General features: G+C 40.0%; 1 protein-coding gene across 2 annotated transcripts in view; it reads left to right on the forward strand.

Moving 5' to 3' along the window:
• Window positions 1-23,888, forward strand: part of DGKQ (diacylglycerol kinase theta) — a 93,106-nt gene that overhangs the window by 13,032 nt on the left and 56,186 nt on the right. Inside the window, exons 1-4 of one of the 2 annotated variants that reach the window (XM_040541907.1) lie at window positions 6,214-6,591; window positions 11,162-11,241; window positions 19,291-19,390; window positions 23,630-23,715. In XM_040541907.1, coding sequence (XP_040397841.1) covers window positions 11,173-11,241; window positions 19,291-19,390; window positions 23,630-23,715 — 255 coding nt within the window. In that variant the 5' untranslated portion in view covers window positions 6,214-6,591; window positions 11,162-11,172. Of the gene's footprint in view, window positions 1-6,213; window positions 6,592-11,161; window positions 11,242-19,290; window positions 19,391-23,629; window positions 23,716-23,888 lie in introns of those variants that run through there. The other variant, XM_040541906.1, reaches the window with a different exon arrangement.

Consider the following 23,888-nt stretch of genomic DNA (forward strand, 5'->3'; position numbering starts at 1 on the left):
GTGGGAAGTCTGACCCAGCTTTCTGTTGAGAGGGAGAAAGTAAAGTTTATGCAAAACTTACCTTTTTTTTTTATTGAAGCCTGTACTCAGCCAGACTGTACTGTTATTGGACATACCTTATGGCATGGAAGGAGAGGACCTCAGCGTGTTGGCTGAAGGGCATGGACTGTTCTTCTTGATATAGGTAGGGTGTATAGGACTTCTGCTGGATGTGGGTATGACCTAGGGAGAGCCTCTTGACCAGGTTGAAATGGCACTTTTGCCATGGTGGTACAGCCTGCTTGTCCCACTGTTTCTTGCTCCTGGTGGCTTTGTTGCCTTTGCAGCTGCAGGTGCTTTGGCTATGCCTGCACAGCAGGGTTTGGGAAGCCTGCTCTGGGTGAAGCCAGGAGATGGAGGATGGTGAGGATGCTCTTCTGACAGGTGAGGACCTGTTAGTTCATTTGTCACTTCAGGGCTTACTGTGCCAGGGAGGATGGAGAAACAAAATGAGGTTTGTTGTTAACCCTGGGCTATTTGCAGCTTGCTGATGAGAGAGAGAGAAAGAGAGAGGTCCTTGGTGTAGCACAGGGGCTCCATAAGGTTACCCCAAGTCAATCAGGCCTACATAACCAAATCAGTGCTTTTATGATTGACAGTTCAAGTATATCATTGAATTAATTTGACTCTGCTTCGTTATTCAGTGGCTTGTCTTGTTTTCACTCAACTTGTTTCTATGTTATTTCCTAACAGCATATCTGAAGTACAAATGAGTAGGGATTCAAGTGTGCTGCCTTGAAATTACAGAGCTCAGATGTTTTGAAAACATTTCTTTTGGGTATCTGAACCTATATATAGAGATTGCTGTCATGTAGACAGTTTTGGAAGCGTAAAATACCACGCTATCCCCACTGTGCAGGGGGAAACTGCATTTTGGTCAGATCGGGCATACACTTGTAGCCCTTTTTAAAGCAGGGACAGGTATGGCTGGTTAGTGGGTAAGACAAGAGTCCCAGAAAGGACCTGGCATGTGCGAGTGATCAGTAGGATGCTAAATGCTGAGAAAATCTCAACAGGTTTCCAAATCTTTGCGGGTTTGCAGAGAAATGGAATCCACAACGTGGTCTAACTGAACTGTAAGACAAGCGGCGGCCAACATTTTCTCACTGCAGTGAGAGAGGAAGGTGTTTTAACGCCTGACTTCTTAAAGCTTTCAGAGATTTTTCCATTCCTGCCCTGCCATTGTTTGAAGCGCCCTGGGCCGGCCACAGCTTCTGGTGACAGCTTCTCTGGTGACATTTAGCAAGCATTGCACAACAGACTTCTAAACTTATCCTAGGTTATGCCTTGCCTGAAAGAGCACACTAATATTGCATACAGGTCTTCGCATGTTTCTGCTGAATTGGGAAATAAGCTGGCAAGGACCATGGCTGCATCCAGCATTCCTCTCAGTGAATAGTCACAGTATTCAGACTGGCCTGTGGTCACAGTCCTAAACAAAAAAGCTAAATGTGTCAGTGTGAGCAAGCTGTTACAATGAAAAAGGAGCTCAAAGCTGTGTAGCAAATGTGAAATTTAGTCCTGCAATCTTCCTGTGAAGAGAGAACAGTGCTTTCAAGTTACTCATGAAAAGATTCTCTCATCCATTAGCTTGAGTGCTCCTGTTTGTATAATCTACCTGATAACAAAGTGTTTTATATTCGTTTAAAAAAAATGAGATTAAAAAAAAATATATTTTTCTCCAATCTGTGACTGCTTAGCCTCTGGGCATTTCCTCAAAGCTATTGTCTTCTAATTATCAATGGATCTCTTCAGTGAACACAAAGGCAGTCCTGCTGAGCAAAACAGCCTGCTCGCAGGACCGAGGACAACTACATGGGTGAGTGAAAAGGCCCCTACAAGGCAGAGACGCTGTAAGCTTAGCTTGTATTTTGGCCTTTGTCACATCTGGAACGTGCTCTGGAAGAGCAGGAGGGGAGGAGGAAATAACCTTCCTAATTTTGACCAAAATAAAACTGTTTTGATTGTGTTAGAGTGACTTGGCCTGAGTTGTCTTGGTGCTCATATGCCCTTTAAGTCCCACTGATTCACTGTTTGGAAAGTAGAGACTGTTTGAGTTGGCTTGCACAACAGCTTTGAAGGTCTGGTTTACTCCATGGCATTGCTAGTTTTCTTGTTTGGTTTTGCTCCGTCCATCTATAGGCAGTTGCACTTCCTTCTCCCATCCTTTAAGTACACAGCAGCAGCAACACCTTCTGCGCAGAACATCCTTGCCATTGTGTGCGTGTGTATTTTTATTAAACTGATCTGAGCAAGCTGACTCCTCCATTTTCAACTACTCTGGACCCATCTTTCTTCCCCAGCTGTTCCTAGCAGCCTCTTCAGAAACCACTGCCACTGTGCTGAGACTTGGAGCCCTGCAGAGCTGGAGCAAAAGCTACACCATCTCTACAAATGCCAACACATAGAAGTGTTGTTTTGGAAACCTTTCCAGGTCCTGGACTGAAATAGTTTGGTTTAGTGATCCACCAGAAGTCAAAGGGGCCCTTCTGTGATTTAGGGTAAAGTTGGTGAAAGTGGCTGAACTGAATAAACATTTGCTGTCTTTTTCTTTCTTTCTTTCTTTCTTTCTTTCTTTCTTTCTTTCTTTCTTTCTTTCTTTCTTTCTTTCTTTCTTTAATTCTAGCGGTGATTGCAAGTGCTCTTAATAACAGAGATGTTTTTTCGACTTGCTGAGCACTGTCTTTTTTCTTCTGGGAGGAGAGAGGTAAGAATAACCACCTGAAAGACTAGATAAGATTTGCCACTTTGTGTTTTCTGCTGTGCTTTCTGTTCTACTGTCAGTACATGCCCAAAATAAGCCCCTTTGAAGGTTGAAATAACCACCACCACCTTGCCTCGCTATCGGAGCTAGCTGTAAAAACAGTTGCAAAGAGAAAGGAGGATAAATGGTTCTTCGTGGTTGAAGCAAACAGGGCAAGAAATGCTAGACATACGTTGTAATGAGGGAGATTCAGCTTGCACGTCAAGCACCAAGCTTCTAACAGCCAGGACTTGGAAGGATGCGGGGTGAACTGTGTTGAGGCTGTGGATTGTCTCTCCTGGGTGGATTTTTGGAGCACATTTGGCTGATGCCTGTCAGGAATGCAAGATTAGCTGAGCTCCTGAGGCCATTTGCTGCCTGGATTTCTGTAAATATTAATGTATTACCTACATAATTTCATTACAGTTACTCTGGAACATACTGAGATTCATGCCCGAAATAGTACATACTTTTGCAAAAAACAATTTTGAACAATGTAGGTATGTGCTACAGAAATAAAACATTGTTTAAACCATAGCCTGGATGTTTGAAATCAAGTGGGGCAGACTTGTTACTGCTCTTCTGCCTTTCTTCGTGAGTTGAGTTTCAGTTTGCAGCTCTGAGAAGAGGATTAAAATCCTAATGCTTCCATCATCGTTTGTGTTCAGGAATGTCCTCATCTCTTCCTTCCTGAGTAGGTGTCTTTTTCAGGAGAAAACCATGTGAGACCTCTGAATTCCCACAGGGGTTTGTTTTGATAAGTGCCAAGATTCTTCTGTTAATTGCAGAATTTGTAGCCTTCTCAGAGTGGAGTTGGAGAATGTTTCATAATTCTGAAGAACTCTTAGTAGTTCTGTCTTTGGGGAGAGGAAATGCCTGTAGCCGGAGAATAGGTTGCAATGTTGGCTTGATGTAGCACAGGCAAATTCAAATACTCCCTCTTGTTCTTGATTGTTGATGGCTTGTTTAAGTTGCTGATGTACAGAACAAAGATTTGTAAGAATTATGTCTATTTAAGAGAACTATTTACGTTGCTAGAAGTACCGATGGATATCTCTTCTCACCGGTAACGTTGACAGGAAGCCTGGCAATGTAGTTGAGGGTATAATTTACCTCTAATTCATTCTTTTCTCTTGATAAAAATGAGACGTATGTTACGTGTTCTAGTTTATAATCTACTGTATTGGCTTGAAGGAAAAGGATCTTGGCTTCTGTAAATTGTTGTGCTTCAGTGAGCTTCAGGGAGTCACACTGATTTACAGTGTATGAGAGTGACCCTAACTCTTCAGGCTGTGTCAGGTGTACTTTCTCTGAAAGCCTGCTCTACTCTTAATGTTAGTGCTCTCTACTGCAGTTAATGAAAATGAAAAATACTGAAATTATTGAAAAAGAATTGAAAAATTTACCCTGCTGGAGTGAATTACCTCTTTGGAGGAAATGGCATGAGCGATCATTCTTTCTGTAGTACCTGCTGCATTTAAAACATTTCCTGTGAAGCAGAAGGCTTGAAACTGAACTGCATATTCTTCATGCTGCCGTGAAACTGCTGCTCGACCTGATACCTCAGTGAGGTGGGTCTGCAGGACCGCGTGCGTGGCGGCGTGAAAGGAAAGATGCATGCACTCTGCCTTTCCGGGGAGTCCACCCAGCCCCCAGCAGCAGACCCGTATTTGTGGTGCCCACCACTGTGGAATTTGCAGCCTGGAGGCAGGTGCTTCTTCAATCTGTCAGCTAGCAATGCAAGCTCTCATCAAGGTCCTGTTTTTTTTCAGCCAACTTCGCTTGGCAGCAGTGCTGCTGCTGGTAGCTGCTGGGATTTCTTCAGCTGGAAAAGCAAAAAATTTATTACGGATGAGTTTTATCTGATGCGTAGAAAGCATTAACGAGTTGAAGGTTGTGGTGTGAAGGAGGAGAAAGAGCCCTGGGTTGTGGTGTATTATGATAAAGAGAGGAAGTGCAGTAAAGGTAGAGATGGGGAAAAATAATTGTACAACCTGTGTCTAATACAGGAAGCTATTTCTAAATGTGCTCAGTTTTTAAAATGAATTCATAGAATCATATGAAAATGAATTCATCAAAGTTTAAGCCTAAAACACGTGAGCACAGCAGCACATTCCAGTTCAAGGTAGGAGGAGTACTTCTAAAGTTGCACTTCAGATACTTATTGAGGACTTCACCTCTATTTCCCCATCTACTGCTTCATCTTTTTTACAGATGACCCTTTCAGGATGATGTATGTTTGGAGAGCTGTAACACTTGCAGGCAACTGATGTTGGGTAAAAGCTGCCCAAAAATTAATCTAGTAGAAGCATCTTTTTTTTTTTTTTTTTTCTTCATCCTGCAGTTTCCATACATTCAAGGAAATGCTGGCAATGCTCCCCTGCCTCCCCAAAGGGTGGTCTGGTGCCAGAGTCAGTTGTTGGCTGTAACCACAGACTTTTCTTTGTCTTTTTTTCTGAACATCTTACCAGCAGATATACGTAGCCAGGGTAGCGTACGCAGAAAGGACCTGTCTGGAACTGAAAGTTGGCATTCACCATGTGTGAAATGCTGAAATAAAACCACACTGACTGCAGGCCTGCTTTTGAGCAGCAGACAGAAGCGATAAAGGGAAGCAATGAACTTGGACAACGTTGCAGGTGGACAAGGTTGCAGGTGGGATCTTGGCTGTGGTGTCTTGGTAGGGTGGATGGTGCTCCAATCGCCCACCACCCCCTCTAAAAGGCCAGTAGTGAGCTGAGAGTTTAAAAGGGACAGCAGCTGCTGAGGACTGCAGAAGAATCTTTGTTTTGAGTGATTTAATTTCAGTCCACCATTGTATTCCCAGGGGTTTGATGAACGTAAGGTAGAGTGCTTGAAGGGGAGAAACATCTGTACAAGTGAAGGGCTTCACTCCTCCCTGGTCCCATCCACTAGAACACACCCTATGTTATACAGCACATCTTAGGTTACATGCACAAGTTACCTATGTAGCCTTTTAGTTTTTTTTTTTTGTATAGAAATGCAGAGAGTTTTCATTTGTGCTCCCCTTTCACACATCAGGCAATCCTGTCCTGTAAACCCTCTGAGACAGGGATTTCTTCCAAGTCTTAAATTTAACAAGATGCCCCAGAGAATTACTGCTTTTCATTTAGTTTTATTTATATTCACATTAATGAGTTGAGTATGTGCTTTAATGTGTTGCACTTAAGTTTTTCCAGAAATGAAAAACTGTATGTACACTGATAGCTGGGAAAATAGTTCTGAGTTACCAGCCCATTTGTGGCTGAGCTAATGTTTGTTTTAAAAACAAGAAAAAGCCATTTAGTTAACTAGGTCGTTCAGTAATCGGTAACCGTAGTCAAAAGATGAGAATAAACTTCGGCAGGCGCTTGCTGAGAGTTTTAATTTGCACAGGTGAGCACAGTGCAAGCTAGTGAGCTCTGGCGTTCATACAGAACTAAACAAAATTGTTATGTGCCAAGTCACCCAGACAATATTGAGGGGTTGTGTTGTTGTCGCTTCATGATGGGAGATGATATTTTCCCAGTGCTGTCCATGCAACAGGCAGTTGGCCAAGATGTTGTGGTGTTTCTTGTGAATTACTGGAGCTTGCTGCAGGTCTCCTGTGCATGCAAGGCGTACACGGAGAGAGCTCCCTGCAGCACGAAGAGGATCAGATCGCACAGACAGCAAGAGGGGATTGCTGGAAGGAGGAGAGAGCGTGATTGCTGCTTGTGATGCTGGTGCACCTGAATTTTGGTGTGTACGGACCAGAGGCAGAGGATGATATCAGGATGAGCTCAGGCTGCAATCTGGGAAATATTTAGGTAAGCCCTGCTCCAGGAAAGCATTGGAGGGTGTGTTGGGAGGAAGAATTGCAGTTTTCTTTGGAGGTACTTTTGTTAAGCTCAAACTGTGTGCCCACTGAAATGAGATGGATGCTCTTAGGTTATGAACATGCATGTCAGTAGGTCCAGAGTGAGTCTTGTGTTAAGTTTATCACATTTCAAGGACAGGAGCAAACCTGCTTTGGTCTTTGTATTGACATTCCTTGATCCCCCTCGGAGAGCAATTTGGTAGCTCTACTTTTACAGCTACAAGTGCTAAACACTTCTGAATTTAGTAAATGTATAATTAGACTTAAAAATAAAATTGATAAAGTTAAAAAATATATATATAAAAAGATCAGCAAGTTCATTATTTATACACTTACAAATTTTATGTTAAAAAATAGCAAGATTTTGAATTATGGTGAACATCTGAAAGAGGAAACAAAAGTATTTTTCAAAAACTTATAGGATTCTGCTCAAGACTGGTCTGTTCAAAGGTGGGATATGGTTGTGTGTTAAACTGGACATTTCACAATTGACTCTTGCCCAGCCCACCATTCCATGGGACATTGATACACTGCTGGGGTCTGTACAGGACGTAATCCACCCTTTTCCTCATCCTGTTTTGTGGAACCTGCCTGGAGCTCTGACTGGAGGACAGAGAATAAATGAAGGCTACATGACAAAGTGTGGCTTTCTGGAGCGTTTTGATAGCCTTTGGTTTGCCAGCAAGCGTTGCACAGCTCAGGAGTTACACGACAATGCCCAGCTCTGTCTTCTGTTTCTGTGCAAATGTGTGTTGTAAATCTGTATGTTCATGGGCTGTTGCCGTACAGACACGTTGCCTTTCTCTGTGGTGCCTGCTGGCTACCTGGCTTCTCGCTGTACGTTGAGGACATCTAGTTTTTCGTGTGGTTGGAGTCACCTCTTACTGGGCAGAGGCAAACAGAGGAACAAGGGCAAGTTGACAAAATGATTGCTGCTGTATGCCTGAAGCTAGGTGCTTGGAGACAACCCAGCCTTTGCAACATCTCTTGAAATCACGTCAGTTCGTTTTTCTTCAGTGTTGAGACGTTTTATGTGGCTTGTGCCTGGATATAGGTGCCATGTGTTAGATGTCCAGCTTGAAGGTTGCAGACACTTCAAATACAACCAAAGTGCTCGTCTTTCCCTTCATCCATGCTATGTGAGGTGCTTTTGGTTATAATTAAAATGTTTAACTAAAGGAGGCATTGAACACTCCAGCCTTTCCAGCCTGACTGAAAACATGAGTTTTGTATACACTATCTGAAAGTTGCAATTGCTTTCTTTTGACTTACGCAGCTGACAGATACGTCTAATGGTAGATTGTTACTGGGTTTAAATGCACAAACAAGTCCTCTTCCCATAAATAGAACATTGCTTTTCTTTTAAATGTTTGTTTCTTCCTCAAAATTTTTGTGTCTTCTGAATCTTACATCGTGTCTTCTAGCTTGATCTTCCTGGTCAAAGATCACCCCTTAAAAATATGACGCCTGGCTGTCAGAATTTCCAGGTTTAAGTTTGTTGCCTTTCCAGAAGTACTGACACAGATGTACTTCCCCACCCCAAATATTGTTTATCTTTCAGTTTGGCTTTCTTCAGTGTTATTTTTTTTCTTTGGGGGAATGTGGAAAACAAAATCAAGGTGGTGACTTGTGAGAGTTTGCTTGGCCCCTGTGGGACAGGGAAAAGACACTTAGCTAGGGCTATCCTCTCTGGTGAACACGAGGCACGTGACAAGCAGTGGAGGCATGTACCTCCTGGAAAACTCATGGAAGTCTTTCATGAAGAATGTTAGAATCTCCTTTTGAGCTCTGCTATCTCACTTGTCTGCTAACATTTCTTAATTCGATTCTGTGCAAATGCTCCAACTTTTCCATTAAAATTTTAGGAAATTCAGTACTTTGAATGTTGTCTCTATCTGTGATAACTTCTGGCTTTCCCAAAGTTGCTGGCTTGAATTCTTCTTTAGTACATTTTTCTGTGCTCTGAGATGTTTCTTCAGCTGAACCATGAGGTGCTGCCTTTATGCAGTGCCATGTTTTGCTGCTTCTGTCACCACAAAGAGAAAATTGGGTAGTGCAGTGCAGTGACTTGGGTTGTCTGCGTAAATGGAGAACATCTCAAGGTCCATACCCATGGGAGAAGGCCCATTTCTGTTGGCTGATTCAGAGCATTCTTCTGTGAATTCCCCAAGGTGTTTCTGTAGGGTTTGGTTGACTTGTTATTGAGTGCACTTAAAATTTAAGCAGTAGCCACCTGGTCTTGCAGACTTCTGTTGTCTGCTGCTTCTTCCAGATCAAAAAATTTGTGGGGGCCATCTACAGTGCATTGCTCTGTTCTTCCCTTTGTGATCTGACTACTTGAGAACCAGGAAAATGAAGGAGAACGCCGCCATTTTATTGAATTTCTTTAGTCACTGAAGTTTTCTCCTTGACTATCTCTCACCCCTTTGTGAAGTTCTTGTCAGCAGCCTGTATGTGTTTGAGGCTTCATGTTGTCACCTTTTTTGGGCTGGGGACTTAGGAACCTCTGTCAGCATGCTCCTGCCAGCACCCCTCACCTAACCAGGTTCAGCTAAGGTTCAGGCACCACCTGCAAAATAGTGAAGAGGCTTCCTAAACAAGTGGTTGGGGCAAGTGTTTTCTGGTGGTAGCATGTGTGGTAAGATCCAGACTGGTGGGAAGTGGGCAGCTAGCTTAGGTGTGCAAAGCTGCAGGAAAAGTTTGCACAGCAACCAGTTGGCCTTCCTGCAAGCCCGAATGGAAATGTTGTGGAGACCGGAGGGGAGACTTGGTTTCACCTGTCTACATCCATGTTGTGATAATATATCTAAGTGAATTCATAAGAATTCACCATTCTGGGTCTGACCTGCTTTTTTGGAGCAGGAGATGCATCTTTTGTCTGCCTGTACGATTACTGGGTTCTCCTTGGTTTCATCTGTGCTGATGTGCTGCATGCTCCTTTATGTGACATTTACATATGTTGGTTCAGCTCTGAGAATCTCCTTTATCATCCCTTCGTTGGCTGTTTCTGCTGCTTACCTGCCCCATTGAGTCAGGAATATTATCAACCATAAAGACATGTGTAACACCTCATAGCACCAAACAGAAGGTCTTGATCTCCTCTGTCCCTACTTCGTCTTTCATTTCTGCAGTGGTCCCCTTGTTCAGCCATGGATGATGAATAGTGCAGCAACGACTTGCAGTGTGTTTTTTCTCCTTGACTTGCAGACAGATGAAAAGCAAATGTCAGCCAACCGCACATATTAAAAGGAGCGCTTATTTGAATGGGGTCATCTTCCTTTCTGTGCCACCAAAAGGAAAGGTTGCTTTCCGTGGGCTGGCAGTAAACCACAGAAAGGAGTGGGCCTGCATTTAAATTGTTGTGTTGACATGAGAGAGGTGGTGTTGTGAAATCACAAGTAAATGAGCTGGAGAAGAGGGAGGAGAAGAAAATGGTCTGATTTTGATGGCATGAGCACATACTACCAGTAACAGCAATGTAAGTCCTGCACATGGGCTGCAGATGGGAAGCTTGACGTGGGTTTTCTGCAGTTGCTCATGAAACTTAGGAAGCGTGCAGCATGCTTCTGAAAACCAGGGACGTGCAAAAACTTCATGTGTACCATGATCGCTGCAACTTGTGAGGGATCTTCTGCCAGAAGCTCTGGAAAGATGCTTCCACATGAGGGACTGTGGCCAGAGCTTGTACGTTTAAGGCTTCGTGCTTGAAATGGAAGAGAGTAATTCTGAAAGGTGGATGACTCTAAAGCCATACCTGCATGGCTTATTAGTTCATTGGTGCGAGGTTGTGGGAACAAGATAAAGAATCCCTTGTTTCCTGTGTGCAAACTAAACATGTAAACCCACAGTACAGAGCTGTGGAAAATAGCATCCCCATGAAAAACGATTCGTCAAACGCTGCCTTGGTCAAAATGCATTTAATAAAGCTTGGGTGAAATCCTAAACCTGATACTGACACAGTAATAAATAAATAAATACATAAATAAAATAATTAATTGCTCTTGACTTTCAAAGCTGCATGTAACTGCTGACTTTTAGTTTTGTCTCCTTCATCCATTACACTCAGTGAGTGTGAACACTGTCTTCCTATTTATTCCTGTCACATGCACTAGCTCTTAGAAAAAATCCCTTTTAAACATGTCCATCTACTGTGGCAATATCAAAGAGATCTTTTGGACCACAGGCTGCTTAAAATCTCTTTTGAAAAATTAAGAGCTCATTTTGGTGCTTACAGGGGGCGAGTTGGGGGGAATGACTTGCTGCTGGCTTGCAACGCATTCAGATAAGCTCTCCTCCTTCATTTTCTATCACCAACATCTTGGTAACAAAACTTGCTGGAGGTGTATGACAGTCATGTAGATACCATATCTATTGGAGAGCAAATGTGATTAAGATGTTTTCCCAACCGTATTTCACTACATGTGATTATTTTTTGTTGTTTTCTTCCTTTTTTTTTTTCCCACCAAAATGTCCCTTCTTTGTGAAAGACTTGCTTACAGTTCTTCGTTTGATTTCCACAGTTTGCAACTTCATGTCTCATGAAAAGTGCCTCAAGAATGTCAAGATACCTTGTTCATGTATTGCTCCCAGCCTTGTAAGGGTGAGTAAGCACACACTGTCATGTCTCTTTCTTGGCACAACGGCACAGATTTATCACTAGCTAATATGGTGTAGTACAATAGTGGCTTGTTAATATTGAAATGCTTAAATCAATCATGTTAGTCATCACTTAAGTTTTTATGGCTGCTCAGAGAAAAAAATTTACGGTTCCTTTGAAACTTCCCTGATATGGGCAGCTGTAGACAGTCTGTCTTCAAAGAGTGGTTATTTGCATTCTTTAAATATTACTAGACGTTTTTAATTGTCATTACCTGGAAGTCTCACAGTAATGGAATGAGGTGACTGATTGAAATCAGTGCTTTCAGGAAACTATACCATGTATCATACTTGAAGAACTCCGTCTGCCACCATTTTTTTTTTTGCAGTAATTACATTTTACTGGAAAAATGCTAAAGCTTTTCTGAGTAGAGAAGGGGCTGTGTTTGGCTTCTATTGATTACTGATCTTAAGAATTTGCTTGCTTATTGTGTCCAGAGAATAAAGGTGTTGCATTAAAAGCACAGGACTTAAAAACCCAAAAATAAAAAGACAGGGCTTCCAATTGATGCTAAGAGTTCAAATGTATGTATTTTGGTTGTTAATAAAGCATATTCTCTTCAGATGCCCTGTGACCTTTTCTGCCCCATGACATTAAGTGTAAGAGATGGATTGATTTTGAAGATAATAACGTGTTGCAACCATGGTATTAAGAATCTTAATTGAGGAGAAAACTGTGTGTTATCCACCTTGGGGGAAGAAAGGGGTGAGAAACTTTCTAGATAAGTAGTTCAACACTACAAATACAGTACGGAGCCTTATGCAAAAGTCAAATGAGACATTGCTGCAAAATCAAAATGAGTAAATGGTGAACGTTACAGACCTCACTGACTAAAACCATGTTTATGAGATACTCACTGTGTAGATCTGGGAACCTGCAAGAGGGAACTATATTTCCTTCTTTGTATTCAAAAAAGCTTTACAGGTTCCTTTACGTCATGGAAGCCTATGTAGGGAATGTTAGGAGAAGGTTTAAAACAGCATGTAACTAGAGTTACAGGAAGCAGACAGAGACATTAGCTGCTTGTTTTTATTTAATGTGCTTTGTCTAGATGCTGCTGCTGTTCAGCCTTTGCTACATACTTCATCTTCCCCTCATACTTTCATCTTGGGAGGTGTAATTTAGATTGGGAAAAAGTTGTCTGATTCACAGAATGTTGCCGGTGAAAGAATAAGAAATATTGCTATTATTCTTACAACCCCCAGTGAAGGGACATGTAGGTGGTGAGAAATGTTATTACTAAGAATTAGCATCTCTACTGTTTCAGTATGCTGGCAGTCAATTGTGGCATGGGAAAAGGAGCGATGAGTCACAGAGAAGAGGGATCTTTAGGGGCATAGTACACATCTAATTTAGAAGTATTCATTTAGTTCAGAGACAAACTTCTAAACATTTTTGACTTCTTTCGTGAATTTGCTGTGCATATAATTCATTGTTCAAAATAGTACTTGTTGCTTTGCTTTTGCATGTTGAAAATCATGCACTGAAATACATTAACGGTCCTACTTTCACCAGTCATGGGCATCAGTTTGTTTGTCAGGGGTTTGTTTTATTCCCGTGATAACTCCTGTTCTCTACTTGCCCCAACACATATATTTGATCTAATTGTTGTGTATGCATCAAATCCGAATAATCTTACTATGCAGTGGAATTTATGAGTGCTGTTGCCTGCCCTCAAACCTGTTTGCTGTTCAGTGTTGCCGTATTTAGCTGTGAAGTTTTCTGCCTTATCCATGTTAAGTTGTAATGATTATGTTTCAAAAATACAGGGTTGTGCTATTCTTTCTAGACAGGCTTGTCATCCTTGACATAGTCATCCAGGTTGCATTAATCCTGGTCTTCTGTGGAAGTGAAGTCTGACATATGGGAGATGCTGTTTTGCATGCAAGCTCTGTCGAAGTAAATGTTGAATTTGGCACTTGCTTCAAAAACATAACAGAGCAAAAAATGAATGATGGTCATTTATAGAATGTGTGGAGAGTTTATTTTCTTAATCTCTGGGCTCTTTCAGATAACTTGAATGTATCTTTTTATGAAAAGGTCCAGTGTAGGAGGGATCACAGGTGGGATTTTTTTCTGATACTTCCTTCTAGCATGTTAATATTCTGTGTATTACAGAAATTAGATTTTTTTTAATCCCCTGGATTTCATCTAGAGAAGAGGGCAATCGCTAAAGCTCGTCAGGCTGTGTGTCACTGAATACTAAGCCAAACTGTCAGAGAATCATTTTCCAGCAGACATTTCATGGAAACTTTCATTCCTGAGAGTAGGGTTTCCTTCCTAGGGTGAAGTAAAGGCCCACAGAGTTGCAAGCATGCCATGACTGCATCCAGTCTCAGATAATTCTTAATGAGTTCACTCTTTAGGCTGCCCTAAGGAGTTTTCCTGCACTATTATTAATCATTCTCAGCTGCACTTGGTGTTCCAGACTGGATCCAGCTTATGATGTTTCAAAATGAAACTTCACGGATCAGTCTTCTGAGCAAGTCTGTGTTTTTATGGTTTGCAAGGGATATGATTTGTTTCACTGCTGAGGTCTCTGCAGCTTGTCCAAGTTTAAACACACTCCTCCCTACATTCCCATAGGTATTTGCCTACTCTGAGGCATGTGTTTAAAAAAAAATGTCCAAACAAAAGACAAAATAACAATGAAAACAAGGTCTGCTTGCATGTGAAATGCAAGGTTTTCTTTTCCTTTGTCAGATAGCAATGAGTCACAAATTTTTTACCTCTTAAATTTGCCATATAAGTGAGTGGTGGTTGTATATAGCTGTGCTTTGAACACTAAATATAAATGAGAGTATCATACAAGTAGTTTTAGTGAAGTTGAACATTTGTGATGCTTGTTTTTCCTCAATTTGTTTTTGTGTTGGGCATTGCTGTAATTTTTTCTAAACGTTTCCACTTCAAGAAGGGTTGATAAACTGTTTGCAAAATGTCCCTAAGTGCCTTTGTTCTTAAAACCAGGTTGTCTGGAGTGGAAACATGCTGGTTTAGGCCATCAGCTTCTTGTGAAGGTTTTTATGCTAAAAATAAGATGTGGCTTTGTGGTTCTGAACTTGGGTAGCTGCTGCTTTTAGAGGTTGTGATACTGAATGAGGTTTTGGAGCTCACAGAGGTCTCTGCTGGGAGCAGCAGCCGTTGTTGCTCCTGTTTGCTGACCTGAGCCTCCCGGTCTGGGTGCTGCATTCACCTGTGTGCAGTTGGCTGTGTGGGTCAGTTCCTGCGTTTCTCATGATCTGACAGAAAAATTGAAAGCAGAGAGGAAAGGATATGCAGGTTAGGGTAAATACAGACGACATTTCTGATAATCTGTTCTGATTTGGGCAGTTAGTAGACATACAACAGCAGCACCTAATTCTTCTGCAGCTGAAGAGCTTCTGTATTGGGACACAACCTCTCTACTTCTGTTTCTTTTCTCTCCTTACCTCTTTCTCCCTACCCAAGAAACAGTGGGAAGCCCTAACAAAATGGGAGACAGATCATCAAAGTTTGGTTACTGCTTCACTTGCCTTGGAATTATAAATTCTCCCAGTCTCATTCAAATGTCAGATGGATTTTTCTGTGGTTGCTTCGGGAGAGTAGAGAGGAAAAAAAAATCAGAACACAATTTTGGAGAATCATTCCTTTATAGTAGTTGCAGGTGTTACGGCTTTTACATGGGGAAAAAGGCTTCAGTGAATGCTTGGTGAACTTTTTCTACTGCTTCTCATTACCAGACTGCTGTAGAAGACATGCTGAAAAGCAGTGTTTGTAAATATGCTGGTTCCCATACTATTGTTAAGTCTCGTCTTCAAATTATTGTGTATTTGGTGTGCATCTATCAAGGGACTTTTTGTCCTGCCCCTCTTGTATGTAAGTGCTTTTACGGGGAGGAAGCCAGGAGTTAGATGTGTAACATGAATTTGAAAGCAAAAAATGTGTGATTAATATTTTTCCTCTTTTATGCATTATGAAAACCATTTTGGGGGAAAGTTCTTTGTTCTCTTTCTTCTTCCCCTTTTATTTGGCTATTGGCTTTGCTAGTGGTATGTGAGCTTTTTAACAGGGTGTCTGTCATAGAAATGGCTGGACTCCAGGCTGATCTGATCTTACCTGGGAGCTTGCTGGACAGCCCTAACAGGTAGGTCTGTCCCTAGATTTCAACACTTGACCCACAGCTGCACTGTTTCAGAAGGCAATTGATGTCTGCATTCTTTCCTTGCATTAGCACCAATTAACATTTTGATAACTAATTCTGAATATTGAAATTTCTTTCCTCTGCTGTCTTGTGATATGTTGAGATACTGCTTCTCTTTGCATTCACACCCAATTTCAAAACTTCCAAGTGGAATGTGTACTTAAAGTTGCTTTGTAACACTGACTGATACATGGAGCACACAAAGGAAGAACTTCAGTTTGGACGCAAAGAGCAATTGACAGGCGTTGCCCATAAAAGGAAAAAGTAGAAATACAGTGCAAAATGCAGAGTATTTGTGTTGCAGAAATAAAGACCTTTCATTAATGAAGCGGAGAGGCTGCAAGCAAACAAAAGGGCTCTGTATGATTACCAAGCAGTAAATAATTGAAAAGATGTTGATACTGGGAAAAGTTGAATCACAAAGGTGCTAGCTTTTCTTCGAGAGTGAGTGGTCTGGGCAGAGTAGTCACGGGGTGCTCTCTGATCACCATGTGCACCTCTGTAGAGCATATAGAGCTTTTGTTGTCAGAATGAACCTTAGGAACATTAGATGAGGGGGGTATATTTGTGCTGGAAATACCAGAATACACATGTGTTACTGTTTCAGAAACACCCATCCATTTTAATTTCTACTGGCAAATTCTTTTGGCCTTATATTGAGAGCAGTCCACAAAAGACCTGTGACTAGCGGGGGGATAGGGGGGACGGGGACGCTTTTTTCAAGATTCAGGCTAAAGTCTTTCCTTTTGCCTCAGCTGGTAGAATAGCAGCTGCAGCTGGGTAAAGAATAGGCATTTGTGTTTTTCCCTTACTGAGGTGTCTGGAAGATTGCAGACAAGTAATACTTGACCTCAACTGAGACAGGTCCGTGAGATGGTTCAGGTGGCAGTTGGGCTGCTCTGTACATTGTGATTGCACCTCAGTGGAAAAACACATTAAACTGATGATCTGATGTTCACCATGTGCTTGACACTCCATGGCATTTCAGGATGAGGAACAATTTTAAAAGTTATTTCCCATGTTATTCTTCTAAAGTTTGGAGTAATTTGTTGCTGAGGATGCATTTGTTGCTGTTCTTTCTGTGTGATGTGATTGCATGGTCTTGTGCTAAGCACTTGCACAGATTGCACTGAAGGGGTTAGAATCTGTAAGCTTTAGATTTCTATAGAACTAAATCTTACCGCAAGCTGATATGAGCTTTTACAGAAATGTGTAACAGTAATGCTTTGGATTTCTTAACAGATGGCAGGAAACAAAATAGAGACTAGGAACATCTTGTACATCAGTACAAGGTCATGCTGGAGCTTATGCCAGAGTGTTAACATTATACTTTCTGTTGATGGACTTCTGATCGATACTAAATGTCATTTAATGGTATTACTAGCAGAAATTTTCTGTATCTTTCTCTGGAAATTGATTTTCGTGGTTTGCATAAAGTAATTTAAGGAATTGAATTGGAAAAGAAGTTTTTAACTCTCATCAATTATTAACTTTCTCTCTTTAAGCCCCCTTGTGTGTCTGTAGCTTGCTGTACTTATACAGGTGGATATAAATTAAAGAATAATAGATAACATTTCATATTCTGACATGCTGATTCGCTGGCTTTCCAAGTCTAAGAGTTTTGATTTGTTTATATATTGGGCGCTTGGAACTTGTTCAACAACAAAAGAAATGTAGTGAACTGCTCGGAAAAATAGCCTGTGATTGATGAGCTCATTATGTTGTACTTGCTCTTTTCCATTTCCTCTTCCATGTTACTCCCATCCCATTTCCCACCAGGCTCTGCAGCAGTTTTGTACCTGTAATTTCTAAAGCAAGTTAGAAGGACTGCTCATAATTAACAAAGCTTCTTTCGCTTGTTCCCAAAAGTTAGAAGCTGAAGGAATGGATTTTTTTTTTTTGCCACATCCAGTGTTTCAATCAGTATGTTGTTCTTTTATCTTTGGCACTGACTTGAGTCTTTAGAAAATTGTCACCAGGGCTTGAATAACTGCAGAATTTAGACTTGGTCTCTTTCCCTTGAGTCTTCTAGATAAGTATGGTCAGACCATGGATAAGTTTGTCTCTGGTCAAAGTCCTGTTTTGCAGTCTTTTCCAGATTAAACACTGCTTTACACAAAACTCTGCTTTGATCTATGGAGTGCCCTTTTTCTTCAGCAGAACTTCTCTTGCTTACTAAACACTATGACAATAATGAAAAGCCTGCACTTCTATGCCAGTTGTAAGATAAAACAGCCAGACTCAAGGCCAGGGAGAGAAAAGGTCTCTGTATTTCGAACACCAGTTGTTGAAGGGATTGCAAGTCCATGTTGGGCGTCCAAAGCAGGTTATTGAGCACTCCAGAGCTAAAGAAAGTCTCTCTTGATTAATCTATTGATTAAACTTCCAGCAGTCGTCTTTTCCCCTCATGTTATGTCTGGAAAAACTGTATCTTGCTTATTTTATTGAACATACTCAGAGTACAGGATCGTTTAGTGTAAATGTGGCTATGCTTTCAGAGGCAGAAATGTGAGTGGGAACTAGTATTTTATAACTGAAAGGGACATTTTAGGTCCTCGAATTCTGCATTGCCAATATGTGTCAGATTTGCTGCTAGTGGTTCACAGGAAAACCCTAATCTATAAGGAAAAATTTCAGATCCTTCTCAATAACCTCAGAGGACTGTTTACTCATGGATCTAGGAGGAAAAGAAGGTGTCTCTAACTATGTGTACCTTACGTCACTATTTCCTAATCTTTTTCTGGGAATGATTAATTTAATTTCATGCTTAAATAAACCATGTTTTAGCCTTCACAAGTTTTTGGTTGCTTGGTTGGTTGATTTTTTTGTGATGCAAGAGACAGAATATAAATCTGATATGTTTGTCCAAAGGGCTTGTGAGATACAAAATGTGAAATTTGAAAGATTAAAAAAGTTATTAGCCTTAATCACAGCATAATTTTATGGAAGTTATTTGGATTCTGGCATTTTAAAGATGCAGTTATGCTTCTTCCTTCTAATGTGGATGTCGGTCTTGACAGAGCTGTGCATCTTTTAGGAAGAGTGGTCTCTAGAACAAGTATAAAGCTCAAATGTATTTCTCCTTAATTTTTCTTCTTTCCTCCATTGTTGCCTTTTGCCTCCACCTTAAAATGTTACCATAGCTTCCAGTCTTTGGTATTAATCAAGAAAACACCTATCTTTTTAGGATAAGGAAAGAGCATACAAGAAATAAACTTGCCGAAACTGTTGGTACAGCTCTTACCAAGGGGATATTGAAACACATGTTTTTCAACATAGAGTCACCAGGAACAGCAGTACAGATGTAGTTTGGAGCTGAACCTCTTTACCATCCTGCCAGTTGGCAGGGTTATATTTGTGGAATAGGTGAAAAACATGTGGAGGATACTGGACTGTGGCAGCATCACGCTTTTAGAAACTGTCTTGAATGTGTCTTTAGGGCATGTTGTCTGAGGGTGTATATGTACAGCTGTTACTGTTTAATGGTCCTTGATTCATTTAAGAATACTTGAGAGAGGAGCTGAGGTTCCAGGTACGTTGCATGGCACTGAACCCAAAGGAAACCTTTGCATTCACAGTACTGTGAATCATCAGCAAGCTGACTAGCACTTAAAAATATATACATCATGTGTATGTGTATATCTTTAAATAAAAAAATAGGTATTTAAAATATTTGTTCTAAGGCTTACTTGAGTTCACATTGTATATGCTATCCTATCCTGTATGATAAAGCAGTTTCTATGAGCTATAACTCTATAACTGCCATTTGGAAAGCTGCAGCTGATAATGTTTCATATGTTCTTCCTTGGCAGGTTCCAGTTGCACACTGTTTTGGGCCTCCAGGACATTACAAAAGAAAGTTTTGCACTGTGTGCAGAAAGTCACTAGAGTCACCTGCTTTTCGATGTGAAGGTAACTTAAAAAGCCCTACTTGCATAGCCATCTGTATGTTATCCAGTAGCATAGGCTTTTCTTACAGTGCATATCTTGGTACTGTAGGTACATATGTGCCAATAATGCCTCTACTGTGTTTGAGAGATTTTCATATTGTGTTATCTACTCATTGACAGTGCAAGTGTGTACTTTAAGTTAAGGCATCACAGTTCTCTCTTGTTGATGGTGTGCTATGAGTCCATGCCTGAGATGTGCAAAGAATGAGAAGCTATTAGGACAAAATAAAGACTTACTCTGTTGAAGTAATTTTTTTTATATTTCCAGTGGAAGCTTTTGTTACAGAGAGCTACCAGGTATTCATGTACCTAAAACCTTCCTGTTTCTACAAAAGAATAGGAATGCAACTTGAATATAACTTCTCTCCGTGTCACTAGTCTCAGATGTCTGTTGCTTGTAATGGGGATAAGGTGCATTAGGTGTAAAGATATTTGAAAATACTATTTGTCAAAATAGTACTGTTTAGAGTGTTCTGACATACATTCCTTGGGGGGGAAAAAAAAGGAAAAGAAAAACAACAACAGTGAGTAAAGAAATCACCCAAACACTATGATTTTAGGATCCATTAATTTGAAATATATGTTGGCACAAACCCTTCACTGATTTTGATGTGAGGCAGCTCCTTAATTCTTCGTTGACTCTCTTGTCCTAAATTTCTAGTAGCGCTTGTTCTGTTGATGTTGTAACGTTCAATAGAATTTAGTATTTTAAATAAACGTTACCAGCAAACTGTTTTAAAAAAAAAAAAAAAAGTGAAGGAGTCTAATGAGAGAAGAACCAATTCAGAAATGCTTTCAGAATTGCAGTTGTGCTAAAGATAATGTCTTATCTGATGCAGTTGCTTAGGTGTATGTGTAGGGTAAATGTTTCTCTCATCAGAGTATTTGGACTTAAAATGATGCAGTGTTTTTGCTTCTGCTTTTATCTGGTGAGTTGCATAACGAATCTAAAATTTATTTCACTGACTGATTGAAATCTGTCATTTAATACAGTTACTGTGTGAATTGGCTGCTTTGGTGGGATGGTCAAAGAGCTACAGATACCACTTTCCAGTGACTAGTCTTAATAAGTTTCAGAACTCTGTGTGGCATGAAGTAAACATTAAAAAAAAAAAAAAAAAATTTCACTAGCTATGTCTTCTTAATTCTTGAAAATGGCCTTAGTTTAATGGTCTATTTTAGTTAAAGCTTTCTAAATTTTGCCTTCTTGTTCTTACTATATTAATTATATTTTATCAGCTTTGTACCCGTTGCAAGTGGATATTTATTTTTTCAGACATTTCCAGTTAAGAGTTTTTAAACAAGAAACACATGAAATCACGTGTTATAATTAGGTAATACAAATGCTCAGACACTTTTCCTGGTTCATTAAAGGTTCTGAGTTGTGTTCCTAATATGGATTAAATGGATTTTTTGTTTTGTGTGGTGTGACACTGCTATTCTGTGTTCTGAGTACTAATAACTCTACAACTTGTTTTTTTGATACTTTTAAAAAGTGTAGTTTATAAAGCACAGTTGAGATTAATAAAGTGTACGAGAGCCTTCCTTTACTCTTCAAAAATACTTGTAGAATTTGTTTTAGAAACTATTCTTAATAGAACTATTCTTAATATACAATATTGGTTATGATGTTCTCTTCTGACATCAAGATTAAAGAACTTTTCTTGGAATATTTGCTATAACTAAGATGGAAAGCAGAGCTAAGATGAAATTACCCATTCTAAAGAAGTCATCGACAGACGTAGATATACTTTTCAAATAATTTATTAGATATAGTTAGATACACTTTTATACAGAGTTAGATATACTTTTAAAATAATTTATATAACTTGGTTTGGTCTCCATATTTTGCAATAAAATATTATTTGAAAGGAAAAATTTTAGATAAGTGCTACGCACTGGATGCTTGGTGGGGCATCTGTTCTCAGAAATGAGCATACATGCATAGTAACACCTGGTGATATGAATACATATGATTCAATGGCAAAAAATGTAATATTTGTAATCTAAACTCTGCTGATGATTATTAATTGCTTTGGATCACTGTTTTTGCTGTAGAATTCGCAAGTAACAATTGAATCTGAACTCAGGATGTTGAATGTTCCTCTTCCTTTTCTTTCCAAGAAGGACGGGGGTGGGGGAAGAGAAAGAAAAAGAGAAAAGAACAGACTAACCCAAGCATTTTTAGTGCTAGATCTTTTTTAAAACTTTCTTTTTAAGCATCAGCCAGGAGCAGAAAATTATTTGTGAACTTCTACTTAATGGATAGATTTTTATATTTTGAGGAGTGCATTTAACATTTTAAAGGCTGTGCTGCCAAGTTATATATCTGAAATAAACCAACTTTTTTGGCAATTAGAAAGGAATTCACAACGCTTTCCCTATTAACTTGAACAGAAAACCTTAATTCTTTTATGAGTTAAAGAACTGCATAGATTATGGAAAGGCTGATAAAGATTAAACTGTTTTGAAGGCACTCTGATTTGGATTGATCTTTACATTTCAACAACTTTATTTTTCCTGTGAGAGGGATAGCTATCTTAAGGGTATAACTCCTGTGACACTCCTGCCGTTCACATGCACACATTTTCTTTCTAATTATGATTTGGAGTACATGTTAGTAGCAGCAGGGGGGTAAGGGAAAGAAAAGAAAAGCTGGGGGGGCAGAAAAACCTTCTGTATTCTTACACAGTATGGCAAAGGGCAGTGTGTGTTTGTGTTAGCAGACTTAACGATTAAAAAAACAGTATTTTTGGTAATTTCTTGAAAGTATAATTTGGTCTGCAGAAACTTTCACTGTTATTGAGGGCATGACACAAAGCATCTTACTTGCCTAGTAGCTGAATCTACAAAACTGTAAAATATTCCTGTTTTATCTATGAGTATGGTTTTGGGAGAAGTATGAGCTGAGGACAGACCTTGCCACAGCTCATGTAAGATTCTTGAGCTTGGTAAAGATCCACCGTATGGGGAACTGTACATGAACATCTGTGGTTGAGAGAGCAAGCCCTTAGGACAGTCTGTGCTTTGATGTGGTGGTAGATCATGTTTTTCTGCATAATTAGAATTAAGACAGTGTTAGTGCGGTCACTTTTTCTAGAGCTTGGAGAGTGATTTCAAAACGAGTTATGCTCTAGGTGATTTTATACTGTTTTCAGGATGCTTTCAGGTAGCATGGATAACATTCATGATTAGCACCTTCCAATCTTCAGGTTAAAGTCTTCAGATTATTGTGACATCCTTGGAGCAATAACCTGTTTGAACAGAACAGGGAAAAAAAAAATAGTTGGAGAATCTGACTCCTGCCTCTTACTTTAATATATTTGACCAAAAATCAGATGCCTTTCCAGAGTACCTGTCTATGCAAAGTTTTTAAAAAGCAGCTAGAGATGGATCTATTTCATACATCTGTTTGAGTTTCTTAGAGAACTTTCCTAACTATTTCAGTAATGAAGCTGAGTGCTGAGGTCTTTTAGTTGTATTTTTGTTGATGTCTGATATTTCAAGTCAGTTTTTAAGAAATGAAGGTACTTTATCCAAAATAAATAAATAAACAACACAAAATGCTCTACAGTCTTCACTGAAACTTCTTCCAGGTAAAGTATCTCACAGGTAGACAATGTGAAGCTTACTTAGGAGAATGCTCTGAAAAAAATGATCATTTTCCTTTTCCTGACAATGATATGGTAATTTACAGTGTGCAACAATAGCTCAGACAAGTCTGAGCTCGTGAAGAACATTATCTTGCGCTCAAGGCTTGATGTTTGGACGCAGAAGGGAAACTTTCTTCTGTTAATGCTTCTAATATTCAATTATTTGGTTTTGATTCAATCAAAGTAGACTTCAGAAGTGATAATATTAGAGTAGGCAGCTGTTCCCGTGAAGTGGTGAGACAAAGCTGTAATAAGCTAAACAGTTGTTACAAATTTAGCTTACTGTACTGCAGGTAGTTATGAGCAAAACTAGCACAGCCTTTCCTCGGATTTGCTGCATTAGTTTAACACAAAGGAAATTGAGCAACACACAAGATTGTGCTGATAAACTTTCATTGTCTGTGTTTGCTGAACAAAAAAGAGCATGAAGGGAAGAAAATGCCATGCAGAAAAGTAATGGAGGAGGTACTAGAGGAAGGGAGAGAGTGAGGAGCAGCAGAAACCAAGGGATTTTGACTTAAAGAAGTTTTCTTGTTTTCATCTTTTAGTTTGTGAGCTACACGTCCACACAGACTGTATCCTGTTTGCTTGTAGTGACTGCCGGCAGTGTCACCAGGACGGGCACCAGGACCAGGTAAGCGTGAGCACATCTGCAGCAGAAAGCAGTCACACCTTTTCAGTGTGAAAACATGGGCTAGAGGCACGGGGGAAGACCTTTTTCTAACCTTTTTCTTTCTCTTATTTTTTTTCCACATGCTGACAATTATCAAAGCACTTTTGCTGCTGCTGTGTAGAAAAAGACGTTTT

Source organism: Cygnus olor, chromosome Z, assembly GCF_009769625.2.
Source record: "Cygnus olor isolate bCygOlo1 chromosome Z, bCygOlo1.pri.v2, whole genome shotgun sequence".
NCBI lineage: Eukaryota > Metazoa > Chordata > Aves > Anseriformes > Anatidae > Cygnus > Cygnus olor.